Source organism: Haliaeetus albicilla, chromosome 12, assembly GCF_947461875.1.
Source record: "Haliaeetus albicilla chromosome 12, bHalAlb1.1, whole genome shotgun sequence".
Classification (NCBI taxonomy): domain Eukaryota; kingdom Metazoa; phylum Chordata; class Aves; order Accipitriformes; family Accipitridae; genus Haliaeetus; species Haliaeetus albicilla.
The window spans coordinates 17,182,363-17,198,060 of NC_091494.1; the positions used below are offsets into that span (position 1 = coordinate 17,182,363).

The window sequence follows — 15,698 nt, forward strand, 5'->3', positions numbered from 1 at the left end:
TGTGTTAGAAGTTAGCAGTTACAGTCCTAACTCCGGGTAGTGCGTTATCAGTGTACAGATAGCCTCCTCTTACTGCTCAGAGTTAAGTGTCCTGCAGGTATTAGTGAGTATGGGAGTGTCCCTGTTTTTCTCCCCTGTATTTTCCACTTTAAAAAACCCTTATGTTTAATGCAACAAATATTTCTTTTCCCCAAAAGAACAATGCTTATAAGCTTGGAAGCCTAGGATGGTGTTTGCATAGGATAGTACAGGATGTTAGTGCCAGGTGATCCAGTAGCCCATCAAAGGTAGAGATCAGGTAGAAAAGACAGCAGGTTTTGTGTAAGCTGCAGGACAGGCATTACTTCTGTCAGTTAATACCAGTTCAAGAACTGTCCCAGAAAATTGAGTAGGCAGTGGAAACAGATACTGACTCATAATTTTGCAATACATAGTTATTCCATTTTTAAATCTTGTATTATGTGTCCTAAAACTGATTTTCCCCACCACCACCCATTTCAGGAATTATGATATGACTGTCCCTCACTGACATAGTTCTGTTGGCATAATTGTTACGTGACAGAAGTGGATTAAATAAATTCATCTGGTTGCTGCCTTCCCTGGATGTATTTGCTAATATGAGGACTGGCCATCAAAGCCCAACTTGGCTTACTATCTGTGGGCATGTTTTTAATGCAGCCCAGAGAAGGACTGGTACTACAGTTGCAAGAATAATGCCACCTGAGTCTGGATGGAACAACTGGGCAAAGGAGAAGCTCTCAGGATGAGAACACCATGTCAGCTTAAGGACCCATGATAGCACAGGCATGCATTTTGTCTGTTGCAGGATTTCTTTTTTAATTTAATTATTTTCTTTTAGGATTGCATGTTGCAACAAAAACATTGAAGTGAGGCTTATTTTTCTTGCTGTATTCTGCATAGCAGCAGCTGTTGTCTGGGCGGTGTTTCGAAATGAAGATAGGTAAGCAATGCATTCTGACTTAAGAGTAAAATGAGTAATTGTCACTAATGAACTTCCCATCATGTAACTAATCCTGGAGCACAGCATCCTTCTAAACTCCAGTCCTGATGCCAAAAAAGTCATGAAAGTATTATGAAGTTTAACAAGTATGGGAATTATAGAGAACAAAGCTATACAAATGAACTCTGTGGTAATTTGAAGTTACAAAAAAATAGGAGGATGAGGAAGAACTAGCTTGATTGCTAATAATTGCCACAGAAGACAAAAAAGTGCAAAAATACCATAGGGACCATAGGACCTATACTTCCTATGGTCCAGTGGATACATGGGACCACAAATATTATAGTACAGTCCTAAGTAGCATCTTAAGCCAGATGTTAAGTAGGGGTTCCAATCAAGTGAGCAATCATACAAGTGAACACCAAGGCCCTGTTATGGCCTCTGTTCAACTCATCTTCTCTGTAGTATGCTGATGAAGAGCAGTTACCTATTTATGATCAGAGGCTAGTGTAAGCTGACCATCTTGAAACTAGTATTTTTGTGGTTTTGGTAGCAGTACTTCCTAAAAACTAATTTCTTGCTTTCCAATCCATTTTGTCATCTTGCTATTTCCAGTAAAATCTGAAATTGTTATTGCATTTAGATTCCAGCAGTAGTTTGAACAATGTGTAAAATGTGTTCTTATTTTTAGGTGGGCTTGGATTTTGCAAGATATTTTGGGAGTTGCTTTCTGCCTAAACTTTATTAAAACACTGAAAATGCCCAACTTCAAGGTACTGTAAGTTGCTTACCTTAAGAAAGTATTCTAAAGCCATGAATCTGTAATTTTAGTGTCAGGAAATAGGTTTTCAACACTCAAGAAATACATATTAAAAAAAAATCTTTACCATTTTAAATATTTAAAGAAATTAATCCTGTTCTAAATATTATGCCAGAATAAAAACATGGTGGGGAGGGGTGTTTCTTCTTCCTTTTTTTTTATTTTTTATTTTTTTACCATGGTGGTACAGTTATAGTACCAGAATCTAGCTATGCAGTCCTTGAAAACCTATGGTAATATTTTCTTCCTTTTTTTGCCAGTCCTGTGTGATACTTCTAGGCCTTCTCCTTCTATATGATGTGTTTTTTGTCTTCATAACGCCATTTATCACAAAGGTATGTCTGTGAATTTAAAATAAAACCAAAAATGTTGTCTGGCCATTGGGGCAGTATTTTTGTCAAACAGATTAGCGTTTTCAGTATTCGTGATGCAGAAATGCTGACTTCCTTTTCTTTTTCCCCTTTTAAGACAGCAGTGGCCTAAATTTTCATCTTGTATGGGCCATAGAGTGTAATGCTTGTGTAGGTGCCATAAATTTTGTTAAATGACTTAAGTTTTCAGCAATCACATGACCAAAAGTAGGCTGTCCCCAATTGTGTGACAGCATGATGATGAATTACTGTCCTCTAGTTTTCTTGCTTCTTTTGCTTTTAACACCCATATATTGGAACATGCTCTAGTCCTTTCTGCAGTGCTCATTTGCAGTGTAGTATGAACTGTATGCAAGCATACCTTCTTTTATTCTGAAGCAGAAAGCTCGTGGCAGAAAAAGCTGACATGTTTTTATCTAAACTTCCAGCTACATCTAGTGGATTTGTTGTTTGGGGTTTTTTTTAATGGTTATTTTAGGCTGGACTACATGTTTTTAATGCAAAACAATACTGTACAATACTGTACAATACTGTATGATCCTAGTGCATTCCTTGTGATAGTCAGGATTTTTCCAATCCTGAATTGTAAGATGAGGTACAAGCAGTTTTTGTAAATGTAGTATGAATGTTTTGGTATATTAAACCACTGACTTTTGAAAAATAACCTTAATTTCAGAATGGGGCAAGTATAATGGTTGAAGTTGCAGCTGGTCCTTTTGGAAACAGTGAAAAGGTATGAACAGTTGTTTTAATATGTGCAACATAAAAATACTGACACTACGTAGCTAATTCATAGTGTGCTTTTCGGCATAACTTTCTCACAAAATGTAGCCAGCTTCTGCTATTTTCTTTTAAATATTAAATACCTGTTGACTTGGGTTTGATCCTAGAATGATGGAAACTTGGTGGAAGTCCCTACTGAACGCTCAGCTCCCCATGAGAAAGTAAGGATTGTATTTCAGATACTGGATTTTTAAATTATTCCCTCTGAAAAGACTATTCTTTTGGGGAAAACCTGATTGTCCAAATTTCTCTTCAGGGCCTGGATATCATTGATCAATACTCTATAGTTAGGTTAATAATCCAGATTTGTTACTCCCATTATATGGTTAAATTTTGTCATAACTTCTTGGTGTGTGCATATTATTTGTAAATCTGAAATTCTAGCTTACCTGTTGCCTAAGCTTTATCCACTCTCTATGTTGGTTTCTGTTTTTTACTTTAGGTTCTACCTATTTTGTGAAGTTCTGCATTAACAATAAATTAATAATATTAAAAGTGTTTATTAATTTAAGCAAACAAAAAATCCAAAATACCAGGATGCTTTAGATTAGATTTATGTGGGCTTCTGAAATACTGTTTTACAGTTACCTGTGGTTATTAGAGTGCCTAGACTTGAATACTCTGCATCGACACTGTGTGACATGCCATTTTCATTGTTGGGTTTTGGAGACATTATTGTCCCAGGTGAGCAAATGTTTTTGGCAATTGTAACTTATGATTAAATATTTTAGGTTTGATCCTCAACTGACTTTTATTCTACAAAGTAATTACTAAATCAAATGCAGTTTGCCTTGATCTGTCAGTGCAGAATACAACAAAAGCCGCAATATAAGAAAGCTTAGTATGTTACAGAACACTTAAATAGTAAAGGAGTTTTGCTTTTCTGTTGCACCGTGTTGTGTAAATGCAAGTCCCACAGATAAATCCAGTTGTCAGTATTAATTAAATCTCATTGAAATCGCACAGAAAGCAAGTATTCTGTGACTTCAAAATATTTTTGTATCCTAGACTACCTAATTAGAGCTGACATAACGGAAAACGTATTATCAAGTTTTTTCATCTTTTTCAGAAGAGCTGAATTTTGCCATAGTTCGAGTCTTGAGCAAATTACTTAAGTCAGGCACGAAGTACCATCTCATGAACAGTGTGCAGGCAAATTTGCTAAGAGCGAGCATTAAAATCCAATTGAAGAAAAGTATTAAAATTAGGTTGTTATTTTTCTGTATTAGAAAATTGAAAATAGCACAATATAATTAGCTTGCTTAAAAACACAAAACCTTTTAATACCAAGCTCACTTGGCTCATATTTCCATTATGGCTTCGATTTTCAAGACTTACTGTAGGATTTCTTAAACTGGTTCTTGGCTTTCCAGAAATAAATGGGAATAAAATATTTCTTTTTTTTTTTTTTTTCTTTTTTCTTCAAGGGCTTCTGGTTGCTTATTGTCGAAGATTTGATGTTCAAACAAGTTCATCTTCTGTATACTACATTTCCTGTACAATAGGTAAATCATGAGATATTTCAGTAATGTTGATCTTCATGCTAGCTTTTTTAAATGGCAGAACTAGATAGTTTTCTTCAGTTAAAGGTTCAATGTTGTCAAGAATCTCTTTATAATCTCTTTTTAATATGCCTGCCCATATTTAAGGTGAGTATTCTTTAGGGTAGTCAGTTGCTTTGAGAAAGCTTGCAAATAGAGAGCAACTTACTGTCCCTCTTTTCTTCAATTATATTATCAAGGAAGATATTACTTTATAAAAAATTAATAATTCTGGCTTACTAAATGAGTGACAATTTAAAAATTCACCTGTTCTTGACTGTGTACATATAAATATCTTTTTATAGCTTATGCCATTGGTATGGTGCTGACTTTCATTGTCTTGGCATTAATGAAGATGGGACAACCTGCCCTTCTCTATCTTGTACCATGTACACTCATTACTAGCTCACTTGTTGCTTGGAGGCGCAAAGAGATGAAGAAGTTTTGGAAAGGAAGCAGTTACCAGGTAGGCTGGATGCCTTGAGTATTTTGTTGTTAATTCCTTTGAATATATTCTTCCCTAAGTACTTGGAAATATATCACCTGCAATCCAATTTTTGCTAGTCTTCATGTTATCTTCTGGAACTAATAAGCAAAAGTAGTCTTTACTCTTAGAAAATCTTAGTCTAGTAGTTGACATGGCAGAACAAAGCTTAAGGGAGATGAAATAGCTGGTTTGGTACTCATGGGAAAAAGTAATTTGTTCTATTTTCTTTGAAACGTTTTTTCATGTTTTAACATTCCTCATCTATGATCTTGATGTGGTATAACATGAGTCACTGAACTAAGCATGCAGATTCCAATCTGCACTAGTCCTTTATTAAGAGAGACTTCAAAAAAGTTGGTGATCAACTAGAATTTTAGAAACTTCCCATGCATCACTGGTGTCCTACATCGTCAGGATTATATGGAGCATTCAGCAACAAAATAGCTGGGTGGGTATATAACTGTTTTCTATCACAGCACACACTGTGTGCACATTGCCTTGGGTTTCCTGCATTTCCCTTTTGGTTATCTCTAACACTACCCAGGAACTGCAGTCCTTAAAATCCCACCAGCTGTCTGCCTCTGCCTCTTGACATGTGCACATTCTCCCTGATTTGACTTGTAGTAACAGAGTGTGCCAGTAGGTCTTGAGAGATGGCATTTATCACAAGATAGACCAGTCTCGAGATTATTTTAAATTTTGTTTGAGACCTATAGTCTGATATTGTTTGAATTCAGAAACTATCACTTGTATCTAGGCTGTGTTGAACTCAGCTCAGAGAATGGAGAGTCTGTTGCGGGGGTAGGTGGGTGGTGCAAAGTTGATGATGGAAAGGAGCAGCTCCTGCTTTTTCAACTTCTGGATTGCAAGGTTTAAGTGTATCACTGGAAGTCAAAGTGGTGGTACTTCTTGTAAATGTAAAACTGCAGGTATGCAGCTCCTATGGTATTATCAGCTAAATGCTATCTTTTGTTGATCTAATATTCTCCACCTGCTTCAGCTGGAGGTTGGCTAGGTATGAAATTACTTAGGATATCTTCAGCTTTAACTAGATACCCTGTCTTTTTGTCTGCAAAAACAACTCTTCTCCTTTCATAGGTCTAATGAATAGAAATGTTTCTCTGTAGGTCAGAATGAATTTGGCTTACCATGCATTTGTATATAAATCGGTGACTGTTTGCTATTCTAAAATAAACAGTGTCGCATATATAAAGCCCAGTAACTCTGGGTCTGTTGGGGGGGAAAAAGCTTTGCAATTTATTTTCCTCACTTGAGTTCTGAGTAGGATTGGCCTAAGTAAATCTGGCAACTCTTTTTAGCGACAAGAATTTCTTGCACTTCTCATAGCAAAACTCATACTTGGAAGAATTATGTTGCCATAGTAGTTATTTCATGGCCTTTCAACTGGTTTCTTAAAGGATTAAAACTGCTCTGAACTTCAGCTGGTTTTGAGGTCAGATGACTTCATTTCTGGCACAATTTAAAATGTTGATTTCCACCCCCACTCCACCACCCCTGAGTTAGACTTGTCTGTGATTGAACACCTCTGTGTAACTTTACTAACTCCTATTTTTCTATAACTTTCTGGAGAACTTTTTCTGTATTAATTTTTTTTCCAGAGGGTGTTATTCAAGTTGCACTCTCAGAATGCTGCAGCGTTGATCTTTCTCATATGTTGTACTCCTCACACAAAGCAGTATTTAGAATTGTCTTTACTAAACTTACAAACATAGGGGAAAAAAAAACCCAAAACACCCCCCCCCCCAAAAAAACCCCAAACAAAAACCCAAACCACACAATCCCAGGGTTGAAATCGCCAGCTTTCAGTGCTCATCCTGAGGAGGAAAGATGTAGAAAGGTGACAGAAGACTCACCCCCCCCCCCCCCCCCCAACAATGGTAATTTGGAGTGGAACAGAGCTGCCCTATTGACAAGGGTGACCAGACTTCTGTAGAGATTTGCTTTGTCCTCATGGGAACAGAGAAACCTTGCAGACTTGTTAGAGCAAAGCATCCTAAGAATAGGGGTACAAGAGCATGTACAGTGTATCAGGTGAGTAAACTTCATGAATGCCGCTGTTTGTTTATGGTCCATTAGTTAGCTTTTTTGAGTTTGGGGTTTTTCTGATTTTTGTTGTATATGATTTTAATAATATAATGAATTTTATTTAGGTATCGGACTCCTCCAGGACTCCTTTGCTACAAGGTGTGATTATGGCCTTCTTTTAATGCAATTTTATTAATCATCTTATGGTTTCTTTTTTCTTTTTTCCCCTCTGCTTCCTCTTTTCATTCCTTTTTGCATCTATCTTTGTAATTTTCCTGAGTAATTCAATAGAAGAGGGTAGAAGTGAAGACAAACTATAAATATGTTTTTATTCTTAGGTGAGGTTTTTTTTCCTGTTTCTTTAAAGGAATACAGGAAAACTTTATATTTAAAGTACCAATGGAGCCACGATTCCTAAGCCTGCAGGCAGGCTTTGTATGCCTCTAATTTCCCAAATCTCTAGGAGTGTCTTCAAATATTTAGAATGGGTGTTAGTTCCTCTACTGTTAACCTATATGGAAGTCCTTCACCTAATTTTTCTGTGCCACTGTGTTGATGTGAAAACCTGCTTAGTGCTAAACAACAATTTTGTTGTCGTCTGTTATAATGTTTGGTATTGTAGTTTGCATTTAGTAATCATGTCTACAGTCCCTCTATCATCTTATTACTTGACAGTATACTTTATCCCGTACTGTCTGCAGTGCTTGCAGTGGGATAGGGAGCAAGGATTTGGACCAGCTTTTGTGGTCTTGCTGTTGCACAGCATCTAGACTGCAGCAGGAAGGTTTAACCTTACTAGGCTATAGCTCATGACTGCTAACACTGATGCTATTTATTTTAACTGTTTCCTGTCTCAAGCACAGCATGGAGAGAGCAATGCAGGCTTTCAAATTTCAACTTCTTGCATTTAAGCATTTAAATATAATCTTGAATTTTAGTCAGCAGTCTAGAGTTACACATCTATTTATAAAGCGTAGCTTGTCTGCCCTATATGCTGAAGACAATTTGAGATGGTGAACTCTATGTCTTAAATTCTGAACTAAAAAGTACTTTTCTTACTAGCTCCTTTCCTCAAAGAGTACTTAAACAATTTAAGTCTCATTAAAAAGCCTTAATAATAAAGAAATTAGATACAAACCCAAGAAGAGGCTAGGAAGTGGGAGGGGCTGAGTGCAAATTAAAATCAGATGGCCATACTGTATTTTTATAACTTAAAATTCTTCTGTCCTGCTGTGTGCACTCAAGTTCTTGGATAGGATTGTTAAAATCAGTTTTTTTCAGTTTCTACTTTATACATGTGGGTGATACTTGACTCCCTAAGATAGCTCTGAGGTCCCATAATTTTTAGGTGAGGCCATTTTTGTTTCTGCATAATGATGCAGTTTTAAGTTCTAGTTATGCTGTGTGGCTTTTTTATGGAGTAGCCTTGAGCTGTAATGAGTTGCTGCACAGAAGAACATTTTGACTATTCACTGAAGCACAGGGATTTCTAGGGAGAGTAAAGTACCTACTTTCCCTACCACTAAATGGGCGGTATAGCTGCTGTGAAGTGTGTAATAAAGGTTTTTCTGGGTTTTCTGGATTGCTTATACTCCTCATGTATGCCTGCATGATAAACTAATTTGATATGTATTTCCCAGTTACTGATTTAATTTAGAAATACGATTTGTTTTTTGTATGAGTACAATCTATGAAATCATTTTAGTAACATCCTGAAAAATCTAGTGGACTAATGCAACTTTGAAGTCTTCTAGATAGAATAGTCTTGCAACTTTTTAGTTGGTCAATTTGAAGTGTTTAGCAAGCTTTCTTATCTCTCTTTGAAATAATAAATCAACAGATTTGTCAGTAGCATGTTACACAGCATGCACCTGCTGTTTAGTACTTAATTTTAAATCACATTTTTAGACACTTGCAAACTAATCATATCTATAAGTTGTTAAGAGTTTTGTGAATGCAGCATCATAATGAGTGAATCTTGCAGGCAAGTGTGCATAGGTATTACGTGCTCTTTCACAGGCAGGAGTTTGTATTGCCATTTCTAGTTTGGCTCTGTGTGTGGTTTTCGGGGGTTTGGTTGGGTTTTTTTGTTTTTAATAGTTCGCCATGTTAGGAACTAAACATAAGTAACTGAAATACATTTATGTTTAACCTATCTTGACACCCCCCACCCACCCTTAAAAACTGTCAGAAATTCAGATGTGGGAGAAAAGCTTCTGAATCTTTTCCACTTTAAAAATGTTCATCAGCTCTCCACAATGTACGGTCTGATTGCTTTGTCTCTTTGGAGGCTTTAAACAATAAGTTTGTCCAGGATTTTAGCACAGTGCCTTCATCTTGCTGCTGGTTGTTGCAAAGATTCCTGCAGCTGCTGCTGAGGCTTTGAGGATAGGGTTGTCCTGAGAGAACCTACAACTGAGGTACACTTGTGGAAAAAGATGCTTAATGCAATCTTACATGTTCAGAAAGGCATCTGTTGTCCCTGACTTCAAGTTGTGGGCTATCCTTCTTCTAGAGGGTGGACAGATTAGAAATTGGGTGGGGTGGCTTTTTTTTTTTGGCTTTGTAACATCTATGTATATCAAAAAACCCAAACACCCTTTATGCTCTAGTAGCCATTTTGGTTTTAAAGTTAACTTAAAAATCTGATACATTAAGCAGAGACTTTAAATACAGGTGGGATCTCCAGCGTAGGTACATTTTTTGCTACTTACCTTGTTGTAGGATTAAGAGAAGAATCTTTGAGTTTGGGATACACTGAATTGTTGCAAATAGTGTCAACTCTTCCTTCTGGAAGCATCTTGTCTATTTGATAGGGAAACATTTTACAAAAATGCTTACCAAAACTACCTTCTCTATGCCAGCTGTTAGATGATCCTCCCTAGGATGAAGGAAGATACATGGCATTACTTGATGCAATGTGGTCTGTGTGGGGGTTTTTTGTTGGTTTTTTTTCACATCAATCCTCATTCAAAGTGACTGTTTGACTTCTGTAATTGTAGGGAGTGTTTTGCTTTGGGTGACTTTTGATGTGGGTTTTTGCTCACAGTGTAGGGGCAAAGTTCTAGGTATACTGAAGTGAATGCAAGATTGTCATTAGCACGGGAGCTTGGTATTCACTGAGCGGGTGCTATTGCTATAACTCAGTTGTTAGGTGTATTGGCAAGACTAGTGTCTGCCTTCATTCTTATTGTCTTAATTCTGACATATGAAGGGAGAGATGTGAAAGACCTTTTCTGGTTTTAGTCACATTGATACTGTGGCCACTAGGCTCTCCTAAGCTCTACCAAGTCCCAGGGACTTGTTTCTGCCTTGGAACTGTCATCTCAATTTACTGCAAGGCATGTTGGTGCATCTGGATTGGGAAACAGCTTGTTTAAGCAAACCTGCTTTTAATAAGGCATGTTTGTGTACCTTGCAATCAAACAACTCTGTTGGCATAAAAGAAGGTATGGCACAGAGGTGGGTCATAGCTAGAGAAGAAGAGAGAAGTTAATGGAACTACTCTCTTTGCCCTATATATAGAATTATAGCATGCAAGTAGCTAGTGTGTATGACACAACAGTATCAGAGCCTGGCTTTGTCTTGCAAAGGATCCTGCAGCGGGTGCTAGTAAGACAAGAAAGCAGTTGTGTCCTCATCATGTGGAAATCTGCCCAGCTTAGAACCCACACGGTGAGCAGCTGTTTTACAGAAAGACAGGGAGCCTTTTTACTACTAGGTGGGGATATGCCACTATGGAAGAATTTATGCAGGGGTTTCTACCTTTTGATGCTGAAAGCATTATGCCCTTGTCCTAATAATCCTGCCACACTGGGCATATTAGCTCCTTGAGACATTCTGTTTTTCAGCATTAGTTTTACTACTTTTATATCTTTTGTCTCTGGTTGTCAGCTATCAAAACTGTCCAATCCTTGGCCTCTTGTTAATTATGCTTAATTCCGAAGCCCTCAAACTTTTGGGTCTCAGTTTGTCATGCTAACAAACGTGTGTATTACGTCTGTAATGTATTCAATGCCTTGTCCCAGTGAGGAAGCCAGAGCCTTCATTGCCCTCTAGCAATACAGCAGTAGATAGGGAAACAGGCTGCTTTTTAGTCAGGAAAAGTAGAATATTGTCTTGTGTTACTCAGGTGACCTAATCAGTTAATTGGAAAGTATAATCAGTCTATATAATAATCTGGTTTAGATTCTCTTCTGTTGCAGGACTTTACAATTCCATTTCCTTTATCCTTTTCAAAATAAAAGGAAAATTTACAAACAAATGCTGCCAATACAGTTAGGTTTGCTGGCTGTAATATAGCTAGCCTTTACAGTCAGGGAAAGAGAAAGCTAGTCTTTTATATTCAGACTATCGCTTGCTACCTGTAAATGTTAGGTAGGATCCTAAGATCTATTTCCAGTTCTGCAAACCATGTCTTTGAATAATTTGCTTAACCCCAAATGTTTTTTTTGTTCTCAGTATTTAATAGTTGAGACACTTTTGACTCATAAGGTTAATTCCTTGTAGAGGTCTTGGATCTTTAGTTGGAGAATGCTTTTGTAGTGGAAAGCATTAGCTAAGAGAGCTTTGGTTATTTGGCTTGAATACTTTTCTGATCTATAGAGGACTTCCTATCTTCTGCTAAAATGCACTCTAACACATGTTTAATTATATTTCTCTTAGCTAACAAATACTTTGGACCAATGGGGGAAAAGCAGTACTTCTTTGTAAAGAGCCATCTCTTTTTTTTCTTTTTTTTTTTTTTCTTTTTACATTTAGATGATGGAACACCTGGATTACCCAGGAAATGAAGAAAGCACAGTATCAGCCAGTGAACAGCCTGGAGGACAATAATGTGTAGGATCCTGATTTAAAATAGTATTCAAATTTTCTACAAATTAATTACAGTAAATTTGGTGAAGTTTTACAATAGAGTATTTCCTACTCTGTAAAATGGTTTTTTACTCCTGCACCTATATTTTTATGGAAAATATTGTTAATAACAGAAAAGTAATCAAAATAGACTTGCATTTTTACAGCCAAACCATAGCTAGTAAAACCGTGCCTTATTTCAATTTAAATAAAAGGATATTTTCTATGCAATTTTCCAAATGTGTTTCTATACAGTATATTTTTATAAGTTGCTTGCCCATATCAGTTTGATGCATTAAATGTTCTCTTAATTTTGATTAAGACTAGTCACATTTAAAAAAGTACAGTACCCTTCATAGGATTTCTTTCCAGATTTTGAATGCAAAGATTGATAGTAATATAACTATAGCAACTAAAGAATGAAACTATAGTTCCATTACTACAACTAATTGAATAAACAGTGTGTATGTTAGTCTATGTACATTCTAAGCCATAAAATAGATAACAGGGCAAATTTAGCTTGGGGTTGTGAGCCCCCCCCGCCCTGCCCCGTAGTATCACTGGCTTATGCCTTAACTGTGAAAACTGTTAAGCTTTGATGCAAGTCTTTGGATTATATATATCGCCAACCATTTCCAAAAAAATAAAAGGGGGGAGGTACTTATACAGTGGTCCTGGAAACTTCAGTGCAGCTCCTGGAATAGTTGACAAACAAGATGGTGTGAAAGGCAAGAGAGTTTTTGCTGAAGGAGTGCTATTTGGGAGGGTGGGGTGAAATGTTAACTCTGGCCTGGTTCTTCTTCTACCCATTGAGACTAGGTCTGTATTTGTGGTCTTCATTTGGCTGTGGATCAATTCAAAGGGGTGGTGGAAGACAGGACAGATTTTTTTAGCTTTTGCATCTACACCGTACTTTTTTTTTAAACTGTTTTTGAAAATTCTTTGCAATTGATAGACAAAACAACAGGTTTGAATAGTGCTAGTAGTGCCTGTGTTAGTTATAGGCCAATGCATGTGTTTAACTTGTTTAATCTTAATTTGTTTTAGCTTTTAAAAACTTGGAAAAGGAAAAATAGTTTAAATCATTAGTTGGCATTTAGAAGAGTTTGAGTTTGTTTGACACTTCCTTTTTTTCAGGAAACTGCTAACTGAGGGGGATTAGGCATAGAAAATTTGTATAGCTGTAATGCTAACACTTTACACCAAAGAAAATTGGAGAAGGCAGCAACAGGAAACCACTGAGTTCACTTAATGACTACCTGACATTAGCACTAAAACATTTTTCTTATTCTTTAAATGAATGTCATACCTATAGTCAGTACAAGTTCAAGAACCCTGGAGGAAACAACCGAATAAGCACATGCTGGGCAATGGCAATGCAGGCTTTCCTGCAGTGCCTCATGTAAGTGCCTCAGTGTTTGTCTGAAGGTCACCTCTAGACATTTATAGTTAGTTTGGGGCATGTCGGCCCAGGAAAATTTACCCAGATTAAATCTAGTGTAGCTAGATTTACTTTGGAAGTATGCTAATTAAGACAATTGTAAATCTGTATTGGCAGTTAACAAAGGTTTACTGCAAATTTGCCACTTTACGTAATTATATCAAATTTGAACTCTTGTTCACGAGAGTCAGGAGCAGACACACTTACAGCCTGAGTATCAGTTCTTGCTGTTCACACAGATTGACTGCGGTGCCAGTTTATATGGGTAAGATAACCACCTTGTTTTTCCGTAAGAAAACAGAAATTACAAAAGTTTTTGTATGTTAATAGTTGCCCCTCTTGACTTTCTTGACCTCAGCTTGAACTGACAGCCTCAGAATACAATGTTCTTGTGCACCATGTTAAATTTTTATTTGACTGGAACTTCAGTAAATTACAGTATACCTCAGCGTTCCAATAGCAGACTGAAAATTTGTCTTCTGATGTGTTGTCATGCTCTTCAACAAGCCCAGTATCTGCCAAAGTTAGATGGCTATGAAGTTTCTGAAAATTCCTGAAAGAGATAAAGAAGTCATAACTCAAAGTCATGCACTACTCAAAGCCCTCAGAAGCTTCACAAATCTATGTAATATGACTCCTTTTTCTCTTTGAAATCTTCTGCATGGAGGATTTATTACACTTTCAGCTATAAATGATAATTGAATTAGTATAAATAAAGATGACCTTTGGTAACAAGTGTATTCAGCAGCTGGCTGTGGAAACTCTGTCTTGTTCTGTGCCTAATTATGCTCCATGCCTGATCATGCCTGAGGTTTCACACACATGTGCTGCAGTTTAATGGGATGTAAACTAACTTTTTTTCAAATGCTTAGGTGCTTTGTTTACAAAAATTAAGAGTGGAGTTTAAAATTTTATATAAATAATAGGTTAGTATTGACTACTGAAATGAGGTTTTTATAAGTTCAATAGAACTGATTGCAACACTTAGCAATTTTGAATGTTTTTAGTAGTAAATTTGGTTGGGCTAAACACTACGTTAAAAGCCTTTTTAGTCATACTTTAATATAAAAATCTTACTACCTTTTCATTGTATGTTTACTGACAACAGCCCCCTTCCTTATGACTCTTAAGTTATCATTTTAAGAATGTTATTAATAAATATTACTTGGAAAAAAAATAGTTAAGTAATTGCTTTGTTCTGACTCGTCTTTTTTCTTACTGTGAACATTCATGGCAAAACAGTTAACACTTCATAATACCAAGTAAATTAAAAATTCATGATACACCTCCATAAATATGTAGTTGCAGTTTTTATACATCCTGTCTGATGTATCAAAGTTATGAGTCTGTTTGTAAATACCTTTGTGGTGGTTTTGGTGGATTGCCTCCCCCCCCCCTTTTTTTTTTTTTTTTCAGGGGCAGGGGAAGAACTGAAGTCTGTGAATTGAGCTACGTCAATTTTACTGGTCTAACTCAGCAAAATGCTTGTTGCACAGCTGTTAGTCATGGGGCACTGTGAGAGTATACCTGACAAACAGTGAGCTGGAAATTTAACATGTGCAAATTTCTTGATGGTAACAAGCTTACTTGCATTCAGCCTAGGAAATAGGGCTGTAGAAGCATTGTTCACCTGAATGTACTTTGCCTTAGACATGAAGGGCAAGAAAAAGCCAAGCTTCAGTCTTGAAACCCAGGCTTGGGTTGGAAATGTTGGCAGGGAAAAAAAGAAAATTACTGAACCTGAATATACTTGGTATGTGATCCTTGTTACATCCCTAGAACCCTGTGATAGTGTGTTTGTATTTAAAATGTTTGTAAGTATTTTAAGCCTCTTCTGCTCATACACTGGAGGTTCCAGTAGCATTGAGTCACAGTAACTGAGTACTTAACTGGGAGAAAACTCTCCAAAATGCTCTTTGAATTTATGTATTTTAAAAAGTAGAGAAGTTAAGAATAGATATAGCTGCAATCAGCAAACTTGTTTGTCACTGTCTGTTCCCCATGCATTCTTGTTAAGGCTGGTGCATTTGATACTTTAGCAAAAGTGCAAATCTCAGAGGCTTCAAAATTGCAAGCAGAAGAGAGGCATTTTCTTCTAAGGAAGAGGGTTACCATTATTAGTTAACAAGTGCTTGCCTATTTAGATTGATCCAATCTTTACAATACAATTCCGTTTAGACGTAAGAAAAAGCTTTTCACCGTGAGTGTGGTCAAACACTGGAGCAGGTTGCTCAGAGGGGTTGTGGAATTTCCATCCTTGGAGATACTCAAAATACAAGTGGATGCAGGCCTGGCAGCCTGCAGTGGGGCTGGACTAGGCAATCTACAGCGGAGCATTCCAGCTCTACTGCTCTGATTATTAAGGCATTGTTATGCTTGTTTTCCAGCTTGAAT

At 36.8% G+C, this 15,698-nt stretch overlaps 1 protein-coding gene across 4 annotated transcripts in view; it reads left to right on the forward strand.

The window, feature by feature from the left end:
* Positions 1-14,492, forward strand: part of SPPL2A (signal peptide peptidase like 2A) — a 30,527-nt gene extending 16,035 nt beyond the window's left edge. Inside the window, exons 8-17 of one of the 4 annotated variants that reach the window (XM_069798328.1) lie at positions 860-961; positions 1,653-1,734; positions 2,042-2,116; positions 2,829-2,885; positions 3,043-3,096; positions 3,520-3,619; positions 4,363-4,440; positions 4,782-4,942; positions 7,135-7,168; positions 11,771-14,492. In XM_069798328.1, the coding sequence (XP_069654429.1) occupies positions 860-961; positions 1,653-1,734; positions 2,042-2,116; positions 2,829-2,885; positions 3,043-3,096; positions 3,520-3,619; positions 4,363-4,440; positions 4,782-4,942; positions 7,135-7,168; positions 11,771-11,802 (775 nt within the window). In that variant the 3' untranslated portion in view covers positions 11,803-14,492. The remainder of the gene's footprint in view (positions 1-859; positions 962-1,652; positions 1,735-2,041; positions 2,117-2,828; positions 2,886-3,042; positions 3,097-3,519; positions 3,620-4,362; positions 4,441-4,781; positions 4,943-7,134; positions 7,169-11,770) is intronic. The other 3 variants (XM_069798327.1, XM_069798331.1, XM_069798330.1) reach the window with 3 other exon arrangements.
* The last annotated feature ends 1,206 nt before the right edge of the window (positions 14,493-15,698 follow it).